We start from the raw sequence: 25377 nt of genomic DNA on the forward strand, positions 1-25377 counted from the left end.
TTGGTCTTCCTTATCCTTGGTGACCCAGTGGCATAAGAGAGCTATCCTGAAGATGGTCTTTTATTGTTTGCTCTGGGGGAGTCTTAATGCAAACGATTCATAGCATCAGACAGAAGTTGATAAAATCTCAAGATTATTAAAGTACTCACCAAGTGTCTAGGAGACAGTAGTCTTTTTCCTGTAAATATTTTTCCTAAATTCCTTTAATGAATGGATGAGGACAGCTGATGAAAGGTAAAGCATGCACTATGGAACTGTAGATAGTAATCCTTGCCTAAGGGGGACAAGACTTGTGTAGCCTGCAGAATTGCTGGTTAACCTCCAGTTGGAGCTAATCTTCCATCTCTCAGGTGGCTCCAGTGGACTTCTACCCAGTGAAGAACCATCTCTAAAGACCCTGACTACAACCATGGTTCACTTTTATTCTTACCCTATATATTGGTTGGGATATTAATTGAAAATGAGGAAAATGGGTTTTTAACCTGACTAGAACAGTTATGAGGCCCAGAAGACAGAGTAACCAGCCATGACATTTTTTATGCCCAGCAGCAATGAGCATGAACCCACTGGGACTTTACTAAGAGCAATTCCTAACACTTATTATATTGCAACCAGCTAAAATGTTGAGCATTATAATTTAACTTCTTCCTCATTCTAATCAAATGTCTCTGTCATACTGAATAGCAAGTAAAAAGTAACACAATAGAGTGCAAATTTTATCGCTCCTAATTCTACCCTTTGATTGGTTTCATATCCAATGATGGAAAAAAAATATCGCCTTGTTGAGCAGAAATGAGAAAGTAAAAGGGGAAAACTGAAATCCTAATGTGGCTTTTGACCTGTGCAGCAAGTTAATTATACACTTGAGAAAGCATCTAGAATTGTCATGTTGCACTGTATGAATTTGTGTGTGCACAAGGCTGAATATAAATATGTGTGTACATGAGCATGTGTATATTCTTTATGCAACATTGCGCTACTTGTGCTCAGTACTTCCTGAATTTGTTCTTAAAGTCATTGGTTTTAAAGGATTTAAATGAAGATGAAACATGGCCCAGTGGATTTTAATGTATAGACAGTTACTCTTGGTAAAAATAATTACTTAATTAAATGCTCTGGTGGACAGTGATTAAGGAAGGAAGTGGTAGATAAGTAATGAAAAGTGTATCAGTACAAAAAGTATCAGCAACTTAGAAGACGATAAAATATCTTTAGTGGGATAAAATAGGTACTGCAGACTTTGCAATAAATGGTTTTACCAAGGCCTTCTATTTCTTACACTATTTTCCATGAAAGCTTTTCTGCCACTGATGCAGTTTTCCATTGCACAAAACTAAACTGCCAAATCAATGCAATCCACAGATGAACTAGAAGTCACTTTTACATTGCAGTCAACTCTGTCTGAGCAGTCAGAACATAAATGTTCATGAAATGACAGTTACTTTATATACAGAGAAAGCAGACGATCTGCAGAAGAAGTGAGTGTAGAAGTCCATTTTTACCATCATGCATCTTCTGCTCTGCTATCTCCAGGACCCTTCCTCAGGGCTGGACAGAGGTACAGACCCCTACAATCCTATGCCAAGCTTTTCCTCCTTTAACACTTGCAGTCTGTTATGGTATTGTTATAACTTAGTCCTTCTGTGCAAGATGAATCCTTAGACAGTCAGTACACTTGGAACAGTTGTGTCAAATCTACAAAGTCTGGAGAAATATGGCTGGGGCTTTCAAACCTAGATGAAATTCTTTCAGTTGTAATGTTTAGTAGGAATATGAAGTGAAGCTATTAGGTATGTCTTCATCTGTTGTATACTGTTCATCTATATAGTTCAGAGAAGAAAAAATTCTGTGAGGTAGGGACTTAGTCCAGTATTTTCTGTATCTATATAGCATATTTAGGCACCTTGAGTAACTAGGCTTATTTTAGGAGGTTCTGAGTGGAAAAATCAGTAAAAATGAAGTCACTGAATTATCTAAAAATAGCCACAGCACTGTGTTTAGGCTTTTACATTTCAAAATGATTAATTTCTAATTATACTGGCATAAATAAGTTGCAAAGTATTTGTCTTGAGTTGGACTCTGAAAACTGCATATTGAAGAGGGAGGCTGACTTTGGGATACAGTCTTTTTGGTTAGCTGTGGGAAACAGAATTACTTATAGTCTACTATTATGGCAGGGTGTTTTCAAACCTGGTAATTAAATTCAGAGGTATGGAAGATCAAAAGGAATCTGTACAGGAAAAAGATGTAACAAGAGAGTCAGGAACAGATACAGACAGGAGTTTTTTGCTGTACATGTCGTTCTGAATTAGAATGGCAGAAATCTCTGTCAATGAGATCAAAAGTTGGGAATAGAGATGAAAAATCTCCTTTTACTGTTAATTATTATAAACTAGGTAAGAATGTATTTGAATACTATTGTAAGAATGTTAAAAAGCAGTTACATGCCCTGTTCTGCCTGGGAGAAGAGTACTGGAGTATTTGAAATTTCAAAGAAATAAATTGTTTCTAGGTGATTTTAACTTTTTTTTTCTGTTCACTGTTAACTCTAAACGGCTATATCATCTAACAACCACTTTGTGATATGCTCCCATTTTTTTTTCCTAAAGGTGGGTATGAATGGCGTAAGTTAATCTATAGGGATTTTAGTAGACCGTGGTTTTTGTAGGATGGCAGCTTGGTAATTTAAGAGTGGTGCTTTCCTCTGTGTCCAACATTTTTGAGACAGACGTTTTTGATCTTCAGTTTTTTTCATAGAGTGAAATGGTGAGGAACTGTGGGGTCATTTAAGAGCCTAGAAAATTTCTCCAAACACTGAGGAAGCTAATTTATAGTTAATACCTTTGGAGATAATTCAATTCTTCTTGTATAAATTTCATGCTGTTTTCACTTGCAGGTATTTCTCATGTTCTGTTCTAAACTGTTACTTAGCATTGCTGAGCACAGTTGGTAGTTGCTGTGATGATCACAGATGGAGCTGAATTCCAATAGGTATGAGTGATCTGCAGGGGTCCCAGGTCTTTTATGAGATTTGGAAGCCTTGGCTGGGATTCAGCTTGCAATTTTCAGAGTATCTATGTGTACACGTGTGTGTGTGTGCACGTGTGTGTATGGGTATCTATGAGTGAATTAAGTGACTAAGCTCCCCTTTTAATTGGTGAGATTCTAGTCAATATAGTTAATGGAGCTTAGAGAGCTACTTGGCCAACCAAGGTTCATGTCTACTGCTAGATGTACTAGATAACTCTTCTGACTTTGTTGACTACATCAATTCTATCTTTGACTGTGTTGGGAAATTAGACATCCAGATCACAGGCAGGCACCCAAATAGACACATAAAAACTTAAGTGTCAATCTCTGAGTCAAATCCTACCTACTGTGAGATATTGCTGATATTTTCGCTTCATGACAATTTGTTTCTTACACTCTGTGGTGAAACTTGCATGTGTGGTATTGCAAAATGTTTACACTTGGACAGGGCAGTCAAATTCAATACTGGTGTGAATAAAACCAATATGAATTTTTTAAAACAATCTCATAAAAAGTTGAACAATGCTGTAACTTGTATCCTTTTATGCCCTCAAAGTAGTACCTTGTCTGTGGCTATTTTGCGTTCTCCCCTTTTTGCATGGCAGTTTCTGAGAGATTGCATCTTACCTTTGACTAGTATTTCCTTGGTAGTTTTAACCAAAATAACTTTTCCCTGGATTTAAAAGAGGAATTTGAACACATCGATTGTGTTTTGTGTGAGATTAATCTAACTGTTTTGTAGCCATTTGAGATGCAATTTCTCCTGCCAAACTGTAACAGACTACAGTTTTTAATCTAACCTAAGATAAATGTTGATACCCTTCTGAGAGTCAGCAGAACGGGAAAAGTATCTGCAGAGAGGGACCAATCTTCTTCCACTCAGCTTACAATTTACTGTTGGATGAGTTGCCCCAGGAGGCACCTTTAGCACTGGCTACTTTAGTTGAGGTGCTGTCCTTTTGGATAGTTAAAGCTGGATATGCCTTAAGCTCCTTCCTGTTCTTAGTTCCAAATGTGGTGCTGGCACCTCGCAATCCCTTTGGGTGCTGCTGCAAAGTATCTGAGCTCTACAAAGCAGGAGAGGAGTTGTAGTGCTGTGCAGCTGGCAGTGTTTTGTGTACAGTCCTGGCTGTAGGTCTATGATCCAGCCTCGCTCTCATTGATTTGGTATAAAATTTGGTATAAAAACCAAACTGCTTTGCACTCATTCACATTGGGACTTCATGTGCTGGCATTTTTCTCTTACAGTTATGTATTTAAAACATGGCTCACTGGGAAACATAAAATCATACTGCATTGCTAATTTTTTTTTTTTTTCTTTTTTGAACAGCTTTGTAGAGTATCAAGAAAATGAAGGAATGTCGTTTCATGCTTGCATCTTGATTTTTTTCCATTTATGTACCTTAGGGATGTGGAAATAGATTTTTTTACATTCTATAGGACCCAACAGAATACAAATAAAATCTACATATTTTGTGTTTCAAAATGTTTTATTTCTGAAAGGAAATTTCGAAGCAGAACTGTTTGGAAAGAAAAGAGCTAGAAAGGCTTGGGAGGAAAATGGGTGCTTCCTTAAATAATTACAGGTCACCAGATGAGTAAAAAAAGTAATTTCATGTTCAGAAAATGGCAAACTTTAGCTGCAAGTCTTTACTGGTTCACCCACAAAATTAGGACAGCAACTAGAAATTAAAAAGCAACTTGGAACAAAATTGTAAAAGAGGAAACATATACTAATCAGCATAAAATTGAAGTAAGAAGTGTGGAAAATTTATAGGGAAATTCATAGAAAATGAAAAATCTGTGGTTGACAAGGCAAAGGACAATAAAAAGGTTTTAATGTATTAATAGCAAAAGTCCTAATCATATAAGCCACTAGATGGAGATAGTAAGATTGTTACGAGTGATTTGAAAGCACCATAAGTGATTAAAAAAAATTTTATTCTTTATTTTGAAAAATGCTTGATGCATTCTCCATGTTATGAGTGTGCTGAAACACTTCCCAGAAGGCCTAGAAGAAAGAAAGGAAGATGTAAAGCATCAACTTCTTGGACTAAAGACTATTTTAAACCAATAGTTCTGGGTAACTCTTGCACAGGAGTCCTAAATGATCTGTTGAGGAAATCTCTGGCTCATTGATACTACTTGTTGAAGGAAAAAACAATACCCCCATAACTCACAACAAACCAAACCACAACAAAAAACCCCTTAAACCCAGCCCTCTACCCCCCCAAAAAAAGCCAGACAAACAAAAAACAATCAAACACTCCCACCCTAAAGCATAACTGATAGCTATGCAATAATTGCTTTGTCGTTTCAAATAAAATGAAATGGTCTCTAATTAATAATGCAATAAGTTGTAGTTATTTTAATTTAATCAAACATAGTTAAAACAGATAATGTAAATAGATGATTTTACTATAAAATATCTGATTTTGTTACTTGACTTATCATTTGACTGATAAAAATTATTATAGAAATAATAGAATTGTATAGTTTTGGACATTTAATGGTACAATCAGAAATGCAAAATGCAGCCACTGCAAAATGCAGTTAACAGATGCATCCTGTAAATCAGAGTGCAAAAATAAAAGAATCCTGAGTGTGAAATCTGTACAAAATTTGTCAATACAACATCTGGATTTATAAATTTAAATTTATAAATTTATAAATTGTGAGAATACAATGCCTGGATTTGGTGATGAACCTTACAAGGTATGTTGCAAAATTGTGGAGAGTGTCAGAAAGATGAACAAAAAAGTGAAACACAGACTAATTTGTTCACCTCAGAAAAGGTAGTGATGGATTGTCTACGTGTGATATGCTCTACAGTGACACGTTAGATAAATTGTACTGAAAACAGTACAGAAATAAAATTACAAAGCAAAGAGAGAGAAAGGAAGGACTATGCACGCTGGACTTGCTGTTACCATGAGTTCCAATTTTCATTCTTTGACTGAAAAAAATAGATTGTCTGCGTGTGTATGTATGTTTATGTGTTTGAAAACATATTTGCCATGGACTTAGACAAGGTTCTCAGTCTTGGCATTTGCTTTTAAACCATACTTCTCTTTAAAATTATTATCAGTATCCATAGTCAAAGAAGCTTCTGCACCAGTCATATATTTATCAATATTCATTAACTTAAATCTTGTCCCATGCTTAGGAGAAAAGGATGACAGGAGTGAGCATTTAGTAAGCAAATAGCAGCAATAGTGCCTAAAATGTGGGTTTGGCTTTATGCTGGCAACATTCTGTTTGTTTTTTGTTTGTTTAGTAACTATCCATATCTATGGCAAGGAAATTCAGAAAAATATGATCTTTCAATTGCCACATGCTGTCTGTGTTCAAAATACAAAATACCAGAAGTACTAGCTTCAAGCTTAGAAAAATGCATATTGTTCTATTTGTATTATTTAAGCTATGTAGAAAATCCCAGTTGCTTAAAAAGAGCAGTACTGTAAGTGCTGGTTTTGAGCTGATAAAGTCTGCACGGTAAAGATTTGTAAAGGCTCTCAGGATCAAAAGTGAGTCTGTTTACCTCTTGAAAACGCTTTTATAGGAGGTTCTGGTTAGCCATTTCCAATAGAGAATGGAGCAGTTGATCAGATAGCAGCTAAACTAATGAAAAGCATCATGGAAGTGACAGGAAGATTAATTAAGTTCCTCCAGTTGTATTCACGTGCGGTGGTACAGAGTTCCTTCGGGTACTGCCGCAGTTAAATGGTATTCATGGTGACAAATATTGCACATTTCCAGAACTGACACTTCTGAGTCAAGGGTAAAAAACACATTTGGTACTTTTTACCAGTGGAGAATGTGTAAAACCAAAGATGAACCTCTGGGGCTGCTTAAAATATACAAATGTAACTTGCTCCTTCCCTTTTTATCCTTTAGGGTAACCTCAGGAGATTAGTAATGAATCGCAAAATCTGCATTATTGTGTAGTATGTCTTAAACTACTCCAGATGGCTTCAAAATAAAAACAAACCAAAATTCTAGCTTATGTACTTAATATATTTGATTTGAGGCACAAAAATATGTGCACTTGGAAACACTTTCAATTACTTTTGGAGACTTAAAAACCAGTGGCTTTCTTGCTGTTGTTTCTTTCTGCACTGTGGTAACTGTAGTACTAATAGGAATGAAATTTCAATGCATAAATTTCCAAATTATGTGGAAGTTGTAGTCCCACTTTACCTTTAAGAATCCTTTAGTTTTGGGGTGCATTTGGTTAACTAGTAGGTATGATTTGGATTGTTTCTCCCATTTTATTTTCAGATACTAGTGTCTCCACAATGAATTTTTCATTCTTAATAGCTGTCTCCGTACAATAGACAAAATTTATTTTAGGAAAATCTGGAAACCTCTCAAATGTATGAGATTTTTTAACCTACTACACATGATATATTGATTTAAAATGTTGTGTCACTAGTGTATTTTGCTGCCTAGTATTACTCTTCTGCCAGCAAAGAGTTCCTCGATGTGCTTCTGCACTTGCAAGAAAAGGTTTGTGGTCAGCCTCACTTATTGAAATTCATCAAAGGCAATTGGTAAGAGTCTGGGTATAAATCTAATATTAGTTGCCTCCTGGGAGAGTTCAAGACTGGAAGAGAGATTTCCAGGAATCCTAGGGAATTAACTGGGTGCATTAATATTAAATATTAATTGGTCTTTGCAACAGACATGCCTGTGAGTGGCCTTGATACTTACTATGGAGGCATTGTGTAAATCAGTGGATAGATAAAAATCAGTAGAAAGCACAGATTAGTGGAGCTAGTTCATGAAGTGCCCCTCTGGCTCTAGACCAAGTCAGGCATGAGGAGTAACCTGTAGCTTTCCCAGCTCTGGAGAAATGCAGGGTATGTGCTATACTTCCAGGCCATGTGTACTATCTGCTTTTTTTGTTTATTGCAAGGAGGTAATGTCTTGTGGGGTGTTCTGCATTTTGAAAATCTGCCCTTTGTGGCAAAGACTTTACCAAGGTAAGGAAGGGCAGAAGAACTCAAGGTGGTGATGCTATTATGTTGGAAAAGAGGATTTCAGGGAGTAGAAGCTGCTTCTATTATTAAGAATAAGGGTGAGAGGTAACTGGTTTGGGAGAAGGTAATTTTTTTTGTTTTTACATTAATGCGATTGCTGAATGAATCACAAGGGTTTTGGGGATTTGTTTTTATAAGCGAACCTTGCATGAAAATATGATAATTTTGCAGTTAACCTGCATCTGTAGCAAAGTTAAATGCTGGTTCGCCTGTGTCCGCTTGTTGATGACTGGGAGTTTGCACCATGGGCTGACATCATGGACTAATTTGCTCATTCATTCTGCATGCTTCTGCATGCCCAGGCTGGGTCTACTCAAATCTCCAGACACACGTAAGTGTTTGCTGCTCCTGACTGTGCTTCCCTACAGCTGTTTTCGGCAGAATCCTCAATGCTTGTGTTAAAACACCAGCCATTTGGGATTGCAATTACTAAACTAAACCTTGCTTTCACTGGCAGTGACAATATCCCACTCAGGGAATAAAATTTATTCTTTGTTCCTTGCTTGAAACTCTACTTCTTTTTGCAGCTTATTAGTGTTGTATGTGTGTAAATGAAAGCAGAGTTTGTCATGCACTATGTGAATTTGGGCTGTGAAAGCTTTCCAGGAGAGACCACCAGTGATTTTCCCTCTTACTTTGCATTTCTGTAGTTGAAATGCAAAGAAATTAAAGTTCCTGTATTAGCTTCTTTGGTTACTTTAATTGTATACTTTCTGTCAGAACACAAATAAGGTGCATTAAGGGGGGAGGTGATCCTACTTGTTTTGCATCCTACGGGGCAAAGCAAAATTGGAGGTGACATTCAGCACCAAATAGTGGAGAACATCTCAATCTATGTGGCACTTTACTGTTCACATTTCGTGAGGATCTGACCTGCCATCTGAATTCGTACAGCTATTGTAACACAACAGCCATTTCAAGAAGGTGTGTTTAAAGGCATCATTGTTGTTGCCTGACCATTAGTAGTACCTCTACACAGACATGAGTATTCTGTACATGGGCTCTCAGATGACCAGCTGATGGCACGAATCAGGAAGGCATCTTGGCTTGGTGAAACATCAAGACTAGAGCTAGCCTGCATCTCAAAGGGTTTGACTCCTGGCAGGATGACCCCGAGCTTTATTTCTGTGATAAGGTAAACGCAGCTTAACAGGCAAATGCTCTGCCTGGGTGCAGACTGTCTTAAAGGACGTCACGCAGTGCCTCTGCAAAAGCACTTCAGAGCTGGAAAAGGAGCTGAAGGATTTCACAGTGAATTGATTCTCTGAGCTTTTACCCTCAGTGAAGGGAGAGGAGGGAATGCTTGTGCTGCAGAAGGCTCCTAATAGTAGCTTATATCTACTGCTCAGAGAACATTAGAGTGGCTCAGCTGAGATATTTTAAACCAGTCTTTGAGGTTGGTATTTTCCCCTATAGTGAGGTGTCCTTCCCTGTATGGCAGAAGAGAATGAGCATTGTAGTGATGAAATAAAGGAATGTGCTGTGAATACCCTCTGTTACTTGCTTTCTGCACCTTCTAGTTACAATACAGGCCACGATTTCTAGACAGCTTCTTTTTCTATTTTTGATTTAGGATTTGCTCAACTTACGTTTCTCTTGGTCAGTTTGAACAGTGCAAGAAGTCTTGATCTTCCTCCTTCAGGCACCGTGGCCTCAGAGTGCACTCCTGAACCGTATGCTTTTTAGTTGTGAAACAAAGCTTATTTTGGAGTTTATCGGTGTACCACGTATCTCTCATTTCAGGCTTGCCTCTTCCAGGGGGCAGCTGGAATAAGAACGGGCACTGAGAAAGGCTAGGCATCAGAAACAGATAGCTGTGGGACTGGCCAGCAAGGGACAGGACTGAAATTCATGCCCCAGTTCTCCCCAGCAGTGCTTAATCTGGGTAACATTCATACAGGTAGCATGAAGCCTCATGAGAGCAATGCTGCGGAGGACTCTTGCTGAGAGATGCATAGCGGCAGCGTAACACCAGGGCTCTGAACTCTGCCGCTGCAAGTGGAGCGTTCCTTGGCTGCTGTGCTGGTGCGATAATTTTGTCCAAAGTGATTGGACCTTGTGAAATAGTAGTTACTGCATGGTGGTTTTACAAATAAGAAGTGGAGCTTTAAATGAATTATGCCTGTCATCCTCTTTCCTGTAGAATTAAAGCGTTCATCCCATTAGATCCTATTATAATGAAATAAATGCTTCAGCATACTGTCCATTATTTTTTACCTTTATTTAGTGTAAGTGTATTATCAATGATATATGCCAGACTGACAGTAGGAAACCAATGTCCTCTATTGATTCATAGAAGAGACATATGTGCCTAAATACAGACCACATTGTCTTCACCACACTGTGTCAGATCCGTCCCAAGGCACCACATGTAGATGGTGGAGAGTATTTCAGTATTTCTTTGGTCTTTCTTCCTCTGAAGCTGCTTCTAGTTCATATGGCGGCAGGGACTGTGTGGAGACCTATTTACAACAGACTTAGGACCACTTCATTTGCCACAGAACAATAAAATACCTACCAGCTGCTAACGACTTATCAACCTGGGCCAGAAAGCAACCAGGGACCTGGAGGGTGAAAGGTTGTAAACTCTATTACAAATCATCGCTGTTGTATATCTCCTGTCCTCACATTTTTTATTCATGTGAAGATATTGAAGTTTAAAAAATCAGTTCAGCTATATTGAAAATGAACTACCTATTTGTTAGTTGCTTTTTAAAAATAGAAACAGATTGAGCTTTTTTCAACATTTGGATCGAAATTGTTTATTGAAATGGAACTATTGATTTAAAAAAAAAAAAAAAAAGTCCTAGGGGGACATGATCTTGCAAAGTGCCAAGCATCATTATCTTCTATTGAAGTTGGGGTATCAGGGCACTCAGGGCTTCTCCTGGAACCTACCCTTCAAAGAAAAATACACTCACAATATACGCTTTGTCTTTCCCCTCTATTATGTAATTGAGCACGTTATGTCACTACACGCATTTAGTGCCAAAAAAAAAAAAAAAAAAAAAAAAAAAAAAGCCGTACAATTTTAGAAAGGCTTTTTTTTTTTTTTTTTTTGTCCAAACCAGAGTTAGGTTAACCAGCATATTAGACCACATCGTTGCGAGCCCGTTAAAGAAAGGATCTGTTTGTAGTACTCTTAGTCCTGATGTCACAGGCACAGCAAGGACATCAGAAGGAGGAGTCAGATTACAGTAAGAATGGGCAGTGCAGCATGCAGCCGGAGTAAACGCTAAATCAGACAGGGATTGTATCAGGGATAAGACTGCCTGCAAAGCGTTCATCCTGAGGCGGCACACTGCTCTCTCACGCTTCTCGTGCTGGGAAATTTCCACATAATGTAGGATGAAAAAGCTCTGTTTTACATGTCAGCCCTGTGCAGGAGCTAATGCTGAATACACAGCGGTGGGATCCTGACTGCATGATTAATGAGAAACATAATGTATTTTGGTAAGTGTTAACCGTGATGTAATTCTGCTTCTGCTCACATTATCAATAGGAGTGATTATTACAGATTTCAGATTCAAGAACATATCGTGCTGGCATGCACCTAAAACTGACAACTGGGGAATCCTGTCGGCTGTGCAGTTTGAAAGGATTCCATTGTCTGGGAAATTTTCTGTTTGAGTGGGCTACTGCGTAGTTTTAGCGGTTTGAAAAGCAAGCTAGATAAGATGAACTCATCCTAGGTTTGTTTTAAATGAACTTTTGTTTCATCTGCCAAGAGGGGATGAGAAATGCTTGTGAGGCATGAGAAGTTTTAGACGAACTTAATGTAATGGGCGAGCTGCTACTGCACTGTCTGTGCTGGGGAGGCATAGCGAACCTCTGTATTTCATTCAGCTTTTAGTTTGAAGAATTTAAAGGTACAAAGGTGAAACAACGTTCTATTTGCAGCGGTGCGATTGCTGAGTAGTCTGCGTTGTGCAGATCACTGGTGTGGGGTTGGCTCCTAGCATGCCACAAAATACATATAATTTTAAGCCTTTAGGGGTCTTGGAGCTGTTAAATATTTGTGCAGAGTTTTGTTGCTTGATGGAAATCTTCCTTGTGCTTACAGCTGAGCTGGCTGCATACCCTAAAAACATGCTGGAGCATAGAGCTATGTCTAAGCAATGTAGTGCTGCAGTACTGGGCTGGGATGTATGATTGCAATATAATGCTGCAAGTTAGTGCTGTAAAAGAGCATAAAAAAATAAAATAGAGAATTTGGTGATGTGATGGAAAAAATGCTGTTCTTGACTGCTTGAAATCTCATCTAGCCTCAGTGTTGATTTATAGCTGCATAATACTTAGGATGAACACAGAGCAGGGAGTTGTAGGATTTCTGGGACATTCAGCAGCTTTCTCAGTTTCATTAAATATTGAATCAGGAGTTTACTTCAAGCTTTAAGAGAAGAACTTTTGTAATATTCTCAGCCCTGTCACAAAAGTACGGTGCTTTTCGCCATGCTAAGCATTATTTTCTTATTTTCATAAAATTAGAGTTATTGGGGGGGGGTGATTTGTCTTTAACAGTGAAACATATCAATTATGAAAGAAGATTGATTTTGATGTAAACTCCCCTAAAAAAAAAAAAATTTGGCTGAGTTGTCAGAACTGGTCAGTGTCCATTTCCAAGATAAATTTACAATGTTTTAGCTTTACTACGTTTTCCAAAGACGGAGGAAGAACAGACAAGTAGACAAGCATTATGGTTTTACATTTGAATAATTTAGATTAAGTCTCTTCACCATTAAAAGTGTCAGTTAGGTTGATTTGCCGATCATTGCTTTCAGGTTATTTTTCTACCTTTAACAGCATTGCAAGTGCAAGATGATTTTTATTTTTCTTTTTAACAGTCAGTTTTGCCTATGTGACTAGGATAGTTTCCTGAAGTTATACAGTTAGAATATTACGTATATGTTAGTTACATTGTACTTAATTTTATCTTTTTTTCCTGTCTATAATTTTCAGAAATATGTAATGGTGATCAAACTTGTTCTGGTGTTACTTTGAAAAGAAAAAAAAAAAAAGCTGTTTCACATGCTTGTTTGTTTTCTGGTGCAACACAAGTTCTTAAATGGAACAAACCAGATTGTGCTTTCTGCTTTGCAGGAAATTTTACTCCTGAGAGCAGGGCTGAAAGTTTGTGCTAGGCAGGTTCTCTGTCTGCTGTGTTCAGTCTGAAGTTTCCAGTAATATTAAGTTTTAAATGAATACTCTTATTTCTGCTTTTTGCTTAACAAAGGATAAGCAAAGGCTATGGGGGATAATGCTTACCTGTGGTTATTCTGTGTATTTTCTTGCTCTGTCTGTGAGAAGCCAGAACATCTGTAATCTCACCTGTCCCTGTTACTGCACAAAGCAGAATTGCACAGAGCCAGATGAAAGCTTGACTGCGTACATCGCACACCTACATTGATTTCAAATTGCTACAGTCATCACATAGACAATAATGGAATTTTATTTTTCTGAGGGGGAAAACATATTTTCCTTTTAATATTAATAAATAATTATATGGTTTTTTTTTTATTTTAATCCATGCATGCTACTATTGGGACACATAAGTATAGGAAGGGAAGAAAATAAAGTATTTCTGTATATTTGTATGCACTTTACTTGCTTTCCTGGGCCTTCTTGTCTAATTGCTGCTGATGTAAGGTGGCATAGTAGAAATGCGTGTGTATAGCATTAAGGTTGGAATAAATACTGAAAATAATTACCATGGAAAGTAAGACCTAACCATCTGAAAGTATCATTCTTATAGAGCAATTGTTAATGGGTGAAGTGAGTTTCTTAACCTTCAGAGAGAAAAGTTGCTAAATTCGGGAACTGGTCATCATGTTTCTCTCTCTCTTGAAAGGTTTAGCCTCTGAGGAGATATTCTACCTTTCTATTACATTTTACTATGTATATTTTACTACTTCAGTTAAGTCTTCAAATAATTAAACTTGTTGTAACCCTTGTAATTGCATGAGCCTTTCTCTTACATTGCAACAGAATTTTGATGGAGTTGATTCAAGAACTGCTAATTTTCACTCACCATGCTGTGCTTTTTAGTTTGTTGTTTGGTCACCGTGGATACATTTGTTACTTATTGTATTGATTTTGCATTCATCGTTTTGAGTTGAATAGAAATATGGAATTGTAATAATAATAGTAATAAAAATCCTACAGAATGATGTAGTATGTTTATAGAGTAAGCCAAAAGCCAATGAAAATAATAGATTCCTGTTAAGTGTTATCACAGGGAGACATTTTGTGCTTACGGACATACATACCTACCCCAAAGCAACTTTTGTCTGTATTTGTCACCAAGTTAATAATTTAGCGTAAGATAAAAGTCAGCTGTGACCATTCTCAGCAGTTCCGAGAGGAGAAATGGTGGGTGGCTGTCAGTGCCACAGCGCCGATGTTGCGTATCAGTAAGGGGTGCAGCAAACCTCCCCCAGTCCTGCTCAGTGTGGGGGCTCTGCTGTGGCTAATGAGGTGCTGCACGCTGCATCTCTAGCTTAAGAGGTCCCACTGGCCACTGTTGCCTTGACTCGGCCACCTTGCCGTGACTGCGCCTTCCTTGGCCCGGCAGCGCTGGCTTATCCCATGAGCGCAGTGGCCCCTGTGGCCACCCCTCGGGCTGGGGTGGCCACTCTGTTCAGGTCAGATGGACAGTGCTCTTCACGAGGGGCAGGAGGAGAGGTTTTGTTGTGTGTCATGCACTGTACACCACAGTTGTCGAGCTGGAGGAAACACCGCAGTGATATTGCAGTTATGGGATGGTGAGCACGGGTCCTGGGGGCTCGGTAAACCCTGACTGGAATTAAGAGCAAATCCTCCACTCCACCACCCAAAAATCACTGCCCCACACAGCCCCATACTTTGCCCTTTGCTGAAGAAGCACAACCCAAAAAAGAACTAAAATTAAAATTTACAAAGGAAAGGAAGGGAAAAAAATGAAAACCTTGTACTTTTCCTTTTTTCTTTTTTTTTTTTTTTTTAATTCTTCGCCCAGCCTCCTCTGAAAACAGTACTGTTTTAAGCAACTTTGTTTCTAAGTGTTTCTGTTCACATTATACAGGAAATTAATATATTGGGATGGAAATTAATTACTACGGGATAAAATATAGTGTTAAGGGCAACAAAATAACAAGTTTTGCCTGAAAATGCCATCACGTTTCTGTTTGTATGGTGGCTGTTTTAATTTTCAATGGGCTTTTTTCTGTCAATATTGTAGAGTGTAGTAATTCATGTGCATACATGCTACTATTCTCAATATGACTTTTTATTTCTGGAACACTTTCTTGTAGAAGAGATTCATGCTGGATGAGTCATGGAATAAAAAATACCCCCCCCCACGCCCCAAATCTCACCACATCTTTAAAGAAAACACACATTGTGCAAACCAACCAACCAACTGCTGAAACAGGGGGGCTTTTTGTTTCAATGAAAATATTTAGTTGTTACTGGTTTGTTTTTAGGAGGTTGTATTTCCTTCTAGGTTAGACACTGCGGAGGCCTTTAGTACCATTTCTGTTTGTCTTCATTTAAGGCAGGATGAATCGGTGTTGATAAGGCTGTGCTTTTAAAATGTTTTGAAAAACACAGATACTGGATTACTAACTGTGTTTTATCACCAGCCATCTGTAATAAGAAATGTAGTTAATATATAATGGATGCTGTGTGTGACAGAAGAATTTAGCTGAGCAAGGCAATGTATAGGATCTTGAAAACTGCAGGAGTCTGATGTTTATATTTGGAACATTACAGCCTCCAGGGCAGTGAAGTTATATCTTGAAGCACCGAATAATCATAAATGCATGTATACATAATAACAATCACAAAAAAAAATCCTGTTTAAACTTACAGAAACTACTCTGTGCTAGATGGCACCCTTTTAGCTTCTGTTACAGAAACTGTTCATTTAAAATGCCTCTAAATGTATCCAGTATTTTACCATAAATAAAAGGTGCTTTTGCCATTTCACAGACCAAAAGAAAAATGTCATTCCAAGTGTTACTTTCCTTGTGGGTGGCAGAATTGCTCCAAAACCAAAATTGGAATCAATGGCTTCCTACTTCATTAGAGAAGATTAGATCACAGTTGCTTCAGCTGAAGGTCCTTTAACAGAAAGTGTGTGCGCGCTCACGTGCTCACGTGAAATGTATGTCTGTACGTATTTTAACTGGGATGACTGTAGAATCTAATCCTGCATGCCTTCCTAACAAATATCTTTCTTCTGTTAAGAAATTAAATATAAGAGGAAACCATATTTTTAAAATTTTCATTGCAGCGCCATGCTTCTGTCCATTTTCATTTTTTTTCTTAAAGGGCAACTCATATAAATTATATTTATTAAATATTTTAAAATAATGGGAGCCTTTGACTGCAGAAATATAACAAAGTCATATAGCTTCTACCTCTCTATGCCTGTATGCAAATATCCCTCTATGTTATTTTGATTTTGTTTCATAAGCTAGTGGTACTTCTAGAAATTCTTGCAATTACAAAAATGTTAATCGGGTTACAGGAATCCTTTTAAAGATTTTGCCTCTCATTGCACTAAAGAAGATGGTGGTACATGAAAAAGAAGAAATATATTTGGACTGGGAAAAGGAAATATTTCAATTTGCTATTAGATCATGAAAAGTTCTTGAAATACAATAGAGGTCATAGGGCTTCAGTTTTTAAAAAGTGAATATTACATGTAATATACTGCAAAGATTAGCTTTGCAGCTGAAATTGCATAGATGATTGGTAACATTCAGAGAGAATGCGGCTAAAGAGGTTGGCTAGAAATACCAAAGCCTGAAGTGTCACAGATTGCACTTCAATTGAATTGCTGGGGATGAAAATGCCCTATTGTAGGGCTAAGTCATTATGTGGCAAAGCCACATTCTGTGGGTCAACCTGTATACTCAGTTATTTTAGCAACACATTTTTCTGAAATCTGCTTAGGGGTGAAAAATCTAATACATGAAGCTGCATTATTGGTGTACTCATATATTTGGTTCTCCTTGCCCATTTTGTTGACCGCTTCTTTCAGCTCATCAGTCTGATGCTCATGAATGTGTTCCTCTTATACAATTTTTTTTCTTTGTACGTAAGCACAATAAAGAGCTACTGCAATCTTAAGTGCGGTGTGACTGCTTAAAGTAGTTGGCAAGGGTCTGAATCAAATGTGAAATAACAAAATGCAACTACAATTGCAATTAGAATTGTAAGGGTGGCTCATATGAAAGTTCAATGACTATACACCCTTGCCTCTTGTTAACATTTATGATAATGCAGTTCTGTTCTCTTTTGATGTTTAAAATGATATTCATTTAAATTTCTTTATGTTTGAAAAAATCATAAAACATCTTGAGTCCTTATCTAGTGTTTAAACAAAAGCACTTGTTCTCTCTCCTTATTTTTTCCTCTTTTTCTATTTATTTCCAACCCTCCCTCACCCCCCATACATTTCTGCTTTGGCAAGGGTTACATCTGTTTTAAAAAGGTGAGATTAAATCAATCTATTTCTCTTTTTAATAACTCTGCTAGCTGGCTGAACCAGTTGTTTGGAAATCATGGGAAATTCTTTCATCACTATGGGATCAGGTTCTGGCTCTATTACCAAGCCAACTAATTTACTCTGTTTTATAGTCCCTGTAGATATCAAAATTTAAAACCATAATGTACCTCTTGCTTCTCAAGAAAAGCTTGAAAAGCTCCTGGGGTTTGGTAATGTGTAGTATCTTCATCTCTGAAGCAGTTACAGGAGATACAAAAATGAGATTGACCAGGAGCATCTGCTAACTCTGGGTATGGCCATTTGAAATTTTAGCATATGCTTAGGATCTCAGAGGGCTTTGGCTCATATTGGTAATTTTTATTCTGTGTATTGTTTATGTGTTCTGTTTATTACAATGCAAACCAGCAACCTCTTGTCCAATTCTCGCCATCAGAAAACAAGATAGAACCTAAAAAGAGGGTTTATGCTAGAAAACCCCCTCTAAATATTAAAACTGCTTTCTTAAGAACAAAGGGAAAAAACTAGGCTTAATTTACTCTTTGATTTTTACTTCATAGTGGTTGTCTTATGTATTTACTTTTATGCTGTAATTGAAAAAGCAGATGGACAATTCATTCAAATGAAAGCCATGAAAATTTCCTCAGCTTCTTTTGTTCTTGCTGACCTTGTTTACTCAGTTTGTTTATTATGGAAGGTAGTAAGTTATGAAGATAGAGGGAGATAATTGCTGTGTTTCCCAATACTGTTACCCATCGTTGCACCAGGGATCAATATTTAAAGAAAAAAAATAAAAAACAAACAAAAACAAGTCAAAAACACAGAAGCTTGACAAGACTGGTGATTCTAAATGCAAAAGGAAGGAGCAGGTAGAGAGGAAGCCAGTCTTGGCACCGCCAGGAATATCAGTGCTCTTCTTGCTAAGCCAAACAATTTTTCAGTAGTGACCTGAGGGTCTACTCTCTCTACAGTGCAATGTTTAGCAAATTAGTTTTTGTTTGCTGGTATTTACCTGTGATAGCAGATCCACTCACCTCCTGTCAAAACCGGCAACGTAACAGGTGCATTCAGTTTGCCAGATATGTGACTATTATGCAGCAAGCACACTGTTGCTCTGTTTTTCTATTATTACCGGTAAGTTGCGCTGCTGTGAGTAGCAAATTTTTCAACAGTGGGAGTTTCATGGCTCATCTGCTTTTAGGTGGCACAGAAAAAAGCACTAACTTTGCTTTAACTACGTAAAACTTTACCTAGTCTCCTATTTAACTTTGCAATTCCTTTGCTTGTAAAGGACAAACTCTAACAAGTCAAACAGGCTATAAAATGTTGTGTATGCATATGTAATGGCATCTTTAGATCTTTTTGCTTTTTGTCTCCTTCCAACTGAGGGCATGGCAGCCACATGAATACAGGCACTGTAAAGCCAGGACAGTGTATTGTTTCTAGTATCCTTACATACTTTTAGCACTCAAGACATGATGTAATCATTTACAAACATTTGTCTAGCCAGTCCTGACCACAGTATGTCTACCTTGTAGAACTGGTTGTTTAGTCCTCCTCTCCACATGCAGTCCTAGGGCAGTTGCACTAGCCTCCTAATAACAAATTTAGATTCTGTTGACTTAAATCTTACTAGCCCTGAGTAGCTGGAAACTGCATTGGTCAACATGATATTTTTCCCTCGGCACTCTTTATTTATTAAGGAAGGTTCTGAAATAACTCTTTTTCTTTTCAATTGGGTTGAGGTAAAAATTTTTATCACATTTATAAATTCCCAATGGTTTTCCCTTTTAATTTATTTATTTTTTCCCCAATCCTTTGCTGTATTTTACAGAACATAAAAGATATCTTCTTATATAGGTATAGCTGACAAACCTACTGAATGCTAATTAGCAACCCATCATTTGGGTTCCTATGGACATCTGAAATCTTTTTGGATATGCCTATAGAAAGTACAGAGCCTTGCATAAATGCCTATCTATAGTCAGATCCATGTATATGAGGTGAGTATCCCTCATATTAGCATTTAGCTCTATACACTCTAACAACCACAAGCAATAGGTTACCTTCCTAATATATGCAGGTTTTCAAGGTTGAAAGAGTCAGTGGCCTTAAAGAAGGACATTACTACACATATGCCCACACAGATACGCTCCTGCGCATGAATGAACTTAACCGAATATAATTAATCAAACCCTGAAAGGCTGAAAACACATTAAAAAAAATCAAAGCAGCACTGGAAATTTCTGTAGCAATGTAGATACAGTCAAAAGCCTGATTGTGGAAAACCTTAGACTGCATGAAATGTATATAAACTCTGCTGGCAGAGAAAGGCAGGCAGGCAGCAAGTGAAGTGCAGTGGCGTGCTGGTGCTGCAGCAAAATGGTACTGGCAACACCACCCTTCACAAGCACCCCAAGGTGACTGAACAAAGCTGCTCTGTTTTGCCATAGTGACTAACTTGAAGCAGAATTATTATCACATGCTATCATCAACACACCGAGAAGAAAAATTACTTAATTGGTCTTAAATTAACATTGTGAAGACCATGAATGATGATGCTATATGTCGCTGTGAGCACCCAGACAACTCTACTGATTTTAGAAAGAAAACATAGATGTGTAGAACTTTAAGCTATTTTTACTGCTCATTATTCCATGCCCTGATTTTTTGGTTTTTTTTTAGAAAAAAGCTAAATATATCAAAAAAGATTCAATGTAGTGATGAAAACCAAAATAAAACTGTCTCAGGTAGGCAGTCTTAGGTATTTATCATTGAAAAAATATTAACAAGCCTTTAGCCTAATAAACCTTACCCTAACTTCTAAAATATCCATCAGTTTTTTCTGACAATGTTTATGTGATTTCTATAAACTTTCTGTGCATTTCTCATAGACAGATTTCTTCACAGGAATATTCACAAAAATAACATTTGCACAGTACTTTATAGTACTTTATTAAGGGAGTTTTTATATTAAAAACTATACTAGAACATTTTCAAAAATACAAAACTCACTTTAGATTCATCTGAAAACAGAAATATTGCCATCTGACCTTAATATATGACTATATAATAAATAAATAAATAAATTATGAATATTTTGTATCAAGTATCTGTTTGACAGACTCCAGCTGAGCTAATATCTTCCAAATCACAAAGATAAGAAGAAATAATGGTAATTCTAAATTATTAGACCTTTCTAGAAGCTCATGGCAATAGATGGCTAATGCTGTTAGAGAATATTTAAAATGATAAATAAGTTAATTTTATAAGAAATCTTTGCAAGGTGCCTGTGATGTGCAGATTTCCAGTTTTGCAGGTTTGTCTATCTATGTAACCAACTTCAGTTCTACTAAATAATGTAGGGAGCTGATTTTGGTAGTGTATTAGTTGAGGCAGTATTGATGGTTGGTCTGAAAGAAGTTGGACAGCTTTTGAAATCTGTTGATATACTGCATTTATGGCAACTGCTAATAGGTACAAAAAAAATCCCAGCTCTTTCTAGTTCAAGAATTTTTCATCCAAAATTGAGCTTTCCTCACTGATACTGTTTCTACTGAGTCAGATCTGTTCTTCAGAGTGAAGGAGGAAGTTTTCAGAAAGTAATTATTATTTGTAATGAGCTGTGGAAAGTGCTGGACTGTGCTAATAGATTTGCTTGAACTCAATTTCATTTACTGGACCTAACATATTGAGAAACTTCCATGTCCCCCAGTAAAGTAGGAGTTTCATCTGTGCTGGAAATATTAAACTAGACCTTTTCTAATTAAGGTAACTGTCAAATAATTTGTAACAGTTGTGTTTAATATCTCCAATAATTTCAAATGTGAATTAAATGCTCTTTAAAATCTTAAATTGATCATCAACAGTGCAGTCAAACTTTGGCAGCCAGTTGGGCATCAGGTCTGGGGGTGGAGGGCACTGATATGCCCAGCAGCATGGTTGCCATACTTAGAACTATGGGAGGAAGGATATATCCCCAATGGATATATCCATTTGGGTTGCAGATCCTGTTCAAACAGTTGTTCTGTGTATCTTTGTGAGAAGGGGCACTGAATGTGATGGAAATACGAGCTTGGGCAGTTGGATAATTTGAATAACTTGAATTGCATTGGCCTTGTGTGGAGAGTCCCACTTATGGGAAGATGCACCTGTAGGAGGGAATGCAGTGCTGCAGGTCTTGCCATGCCAGAGGAGTTCTGCATACCAACCAGGGAAGAATCCATCAGTTCCCTTGTTCACCTGAGCTTTGGTGGTTTCCATAGAACGGCTCAGGAATCAACAGGCAATGATTTACCCTTATTTTTTTTGTTTTTTCAGGAAGTGGTTTTAAACCACCAACTTCTCTTCTATGAACTAGCAAACAGCTCTCCACTGCAAATATTGTCATTATTGCTCTTATTAATTTCCATTACCAAATCATCTATGTGGAATAATATGAAAGTCTTAAGTCAACTGAACGTTTTTGTTCTATGGACTCCAAAGCCCATAGCAATTCTCATTATTATTTAAAAATACAAAAGCAAACTACCCCCCTCTAAACAGCAACAACAACTAACTTAAAAAACAAAAAACAAAAACCAAAACAAAGACAAACAAACAAACAAACAAAACAAACCACCAACCCTCTACAGCTACCATGACTGTCCTTGTAAGGTTTACATTAGCAAGAAGTTCATCTATGCATATAGGACGGTGGCTTGCAAGCTTTCGTGGTTATGTACAAGTCATGTAGAGTATCTCTTAATTCACAGTAGTCCTATATAGTTCTATATAGTCCTATATCGTTCTATATAGTTTCCAGAGGGCAACCTCTCCAGTGACTTGTTGGACTGGGAGGCCTTTTTTGTCTCATTAAGGCACATTTTTGGCAATATCATTAAAAAGATCAGGACAATTCAATGAATAGTTTAGTAGTTTATGCTGATTCTCTTTCAGTTAACAGACTCTACACTAGTTAAGCAGAAGAACAGCCGTAAGGAAAATCTGAGGTTCCTTCTCTACCTCCCCCACCTCTGCCCCACCCCATCCTCCACTGCTAGCAGAGGAGGCTTAACATTTTTCTTAGAGCATCATCTCATACATCTCTGTTAAAGTTTATGACCACAAATCATATCAAGCTATCATTTCTGTGGGTTTGTAGCTCAGCCAGAAAAAGCTACATGTGGGAGAAGCTCATTTCTAGTCTGCAAGATTTTAACATTTGCAGTTGTGTGTCTGGAGCTACTGAATGGACGTGTATTGAAATTGTATATGGATATTAGTTTCTAGTGACAAGGAAAGTGTAATTTGTAATTAGAATGTCAGCTTGACTTTTGAATGTGTCATTTTGGAAAGGCCAAATATAAATAGCAAATTTGAAATTTATAGTGAATTTTAGGGGAAAGAGATAAAATCTCATACTAAATCATGTCTGATAAGAGGCCATTGCCCATGCTGTTAGAGAAGGAGCAATAACTTAAAAAATATTCTCAAACATAGATTTCAATGAAAAAAAAAAATTTCTTCTCCCCTTGGGTGTCTATGCACATCTACTGCTTTTCATGTTTTTTTTCAGTGTGTGGTAGCCCTTCAAGAAGGATTTTTTCTAGTCTTCAAAGAGCAGGAAGAATCCTGAACTCATGGGAGGTGGCAAACCTAACAAACCTAGGGGTTTTCTAGTCATAATCTTGTTTGTTTGCTTGTTTTTGTTTTATTGTTTTTTGTTTGGGTTTTGTTGTCTCTATGTTTGTTTTTAATTGGGCTAAAACCAACTTACTTGCATCTGCAGAGGAAGTTGTAGGGAAACACTGAAGGGTCTTATTGATTCAAGAAAGGGATATTCTGATGGGAGCCAGATTCTCAGCTTATACTTACAGGAGTATTCACTTCGAGTTATCAGTCACTGAATTATATTCTCTCAGTCTCATTTTTCTGTTCTTGGGTTTCCACCAGTCTTGGTAGTCTGAGTTTACTGATTTAGTAACACAGCCAGGCTTGGTCTCGACAAAGCTCTGCAAAAAGGTGTCAAACAATGGGGCTACCTAAATGTGAACTCTAGATTGCTTTCTTTTGTGTTCCTACTGCAATGTTCTTCTACATACAACTTCAAGAACTTTGTAAGAGTTCTGTTAATACAGTTGAGGATTAACCTTGGACACAGAGATTCATTTTACTTTTAGTACTTCTGGAACTGCAAATACTCATGTAGCTGAACACCTGAGTCATTTGATGCTTTCTGTGAACTTAAATGGTCAGTTAAGTGAGCAATAGAGTGTAATTTTTTTTCACATGTGGTAGCAACAGAATCTACATAGCAACACAGCTGTCTGTGTACTTCTAAATGGATCTTAAGTATAATTTAGCTGTCTAAAGAGTGTAATAAAGAAATCCTATCACTCCCCATTCAAATTTTATCTATATTTAGGCAAGATTACCACATATTCTCCCCAAGTCCAAGTGAAACAGAATAGCCAGAAATACAGGTTTGCAGAGTCTTTTCTCACATGATAAATCAAATCTTTCTGCAATGCATAAGCAAAGGCAACAGATCTGCGAAGCTACAGATACATTCTGTCCGACTTTGAGTAGCAGAAACTTTAATGCAGGTACATAGATACAAGGACTGTGCCAGCATCAGGGGATTGGGTCTGAGGAAGGATGTGCATATCTTACATTTTGTCATGGTTTGGCCCACATTGCCTCAGCATTTCAGATTAACACACCCAAAACACTCTGCTGTGAATCAGGTGATTTATGCTTAGTTGCAACTCTAGATCTGTAAAATTGGCTTGAGGTTAAGCTTTGGAATGCAACCCTTATACAGGCAAGCTGTGTTTGGTTTCGGGTTTTTTAGAAGCTTGCATGCAAAATTACCTCATTGCTTGAATTGATACGTCTAATTAAACAGATTCAGTGCACTGCAATAGTTGTACTTTAGTATTACAGCTCAAACTAATACCCAGAGTAACTCACCTTAAGGTACTGGAATTATATGGGGAGATAGGCCTCTTTGTCTCAGCAAACTATCTTTTTTTCAGTGAGATTATGAGAGTTTTTAAATGAAATTTCTAGATGCAAGAAGTATGTTCTTGTTGCTGGAATCATCCTAATTTTTTTTAATGATGTGATATTAGAGAGGAAAGATTGAAGTCTTTGTCTGTCTTTGACAATGTGCTTAGAGTGTCTTAATTTTCATCTGATGTTTATAGTTTCATCATGCGTTTCTCATGTGATGTATCTTGGTATTTTGTGGGTTTGTTTTGTTTTTAAAGAAAGCAATGCCAAATCCTGGATTACGCAGACAAATTCTCCTGTATATGGTGATGCCAGTCAAGTATTTGGTGTTTTGATTCATCCTTCAAATTGAGCACCCTTGGTAAATTTTTAATTACTTTTTAATAGAATAGCAATTCTCTTTGTTTAAAAACTATTGTTATGGAACATTTAGAATGTTTAATCAGATGGAATCATGTAAGTAAGAGATGAACCCCAATTCTGCATGCACAAATAAAAATATAATTAACTTTTCCTGATATTGTTTCACTGATGAGAGGAATTGAAATAGGCAAATATGTGCAAAAGTATTTGTAGGACTGAGGTTCATCCGTGGTTTAACAAATCCTTGCATTTCTATAGCAATCTGGCAATGGGTTGGCTCACTTCACTGGTTTAATATAGTTTCATTTGCTTGGAAGTGTATTGTAAGATTGCCTTTTATGGAAAGCAAAGATGATTACAGTATGTGAGGTTTCCTTCACTCCTTAGCAGTAGAGTGGGAGGATGGGAGGAGGGATTCAACTTGTCAACACACAGCTCCATAGAAGGCTCTTTACA

The 25377-nt window shown here is 37.3% G+C and overlaps 1 protein-coding gene across 4 annotated transcripts in view; it reads left to right on the plus strand.

Annotated features, from left to right (window-relative positions):
- Positions 1–25377, plus strand: part of ZNF385D (zinc finger protein 385D) — a 410633-nt gene that overhangs the window by 240422 nt on the left and 144834 nt on the right. Inside the window, exon 1 of one of the 4 annotated variants that reach the window (XM_050316515.1) lies at positions 11198–11525. The exons of the other annotated variants lie outside the window; for them this stretch is intronic. Coding sequence (XP_050172472.1) covers positions 11504–11525 — 22 coding nt within the window. The 5' untranslated portion in view covers positions 11198–11503. Of the gene's footprint in view, positions 1–11197; positions 11526–25377 lie in introns of those variants that run through there. 4 annotated transcript variants of the gene reach the window in all.

Source organism: Myiozetetes cayanensis, unplaced genomic scaffold (assembly GCF_022539395.1).
Source record: "Myiozetetes cayanensis isolate MyiCay16 unplaced genomic scaffold, myiCay2020 scf1, whole genome shotgun sequence".
Lineage (NCBI taxonomy): Eukaryota > Metazoa > Chordata > Aves > Passeriformes > Tyrannidae > Myiozetetes > Myiozetetes cayanensis.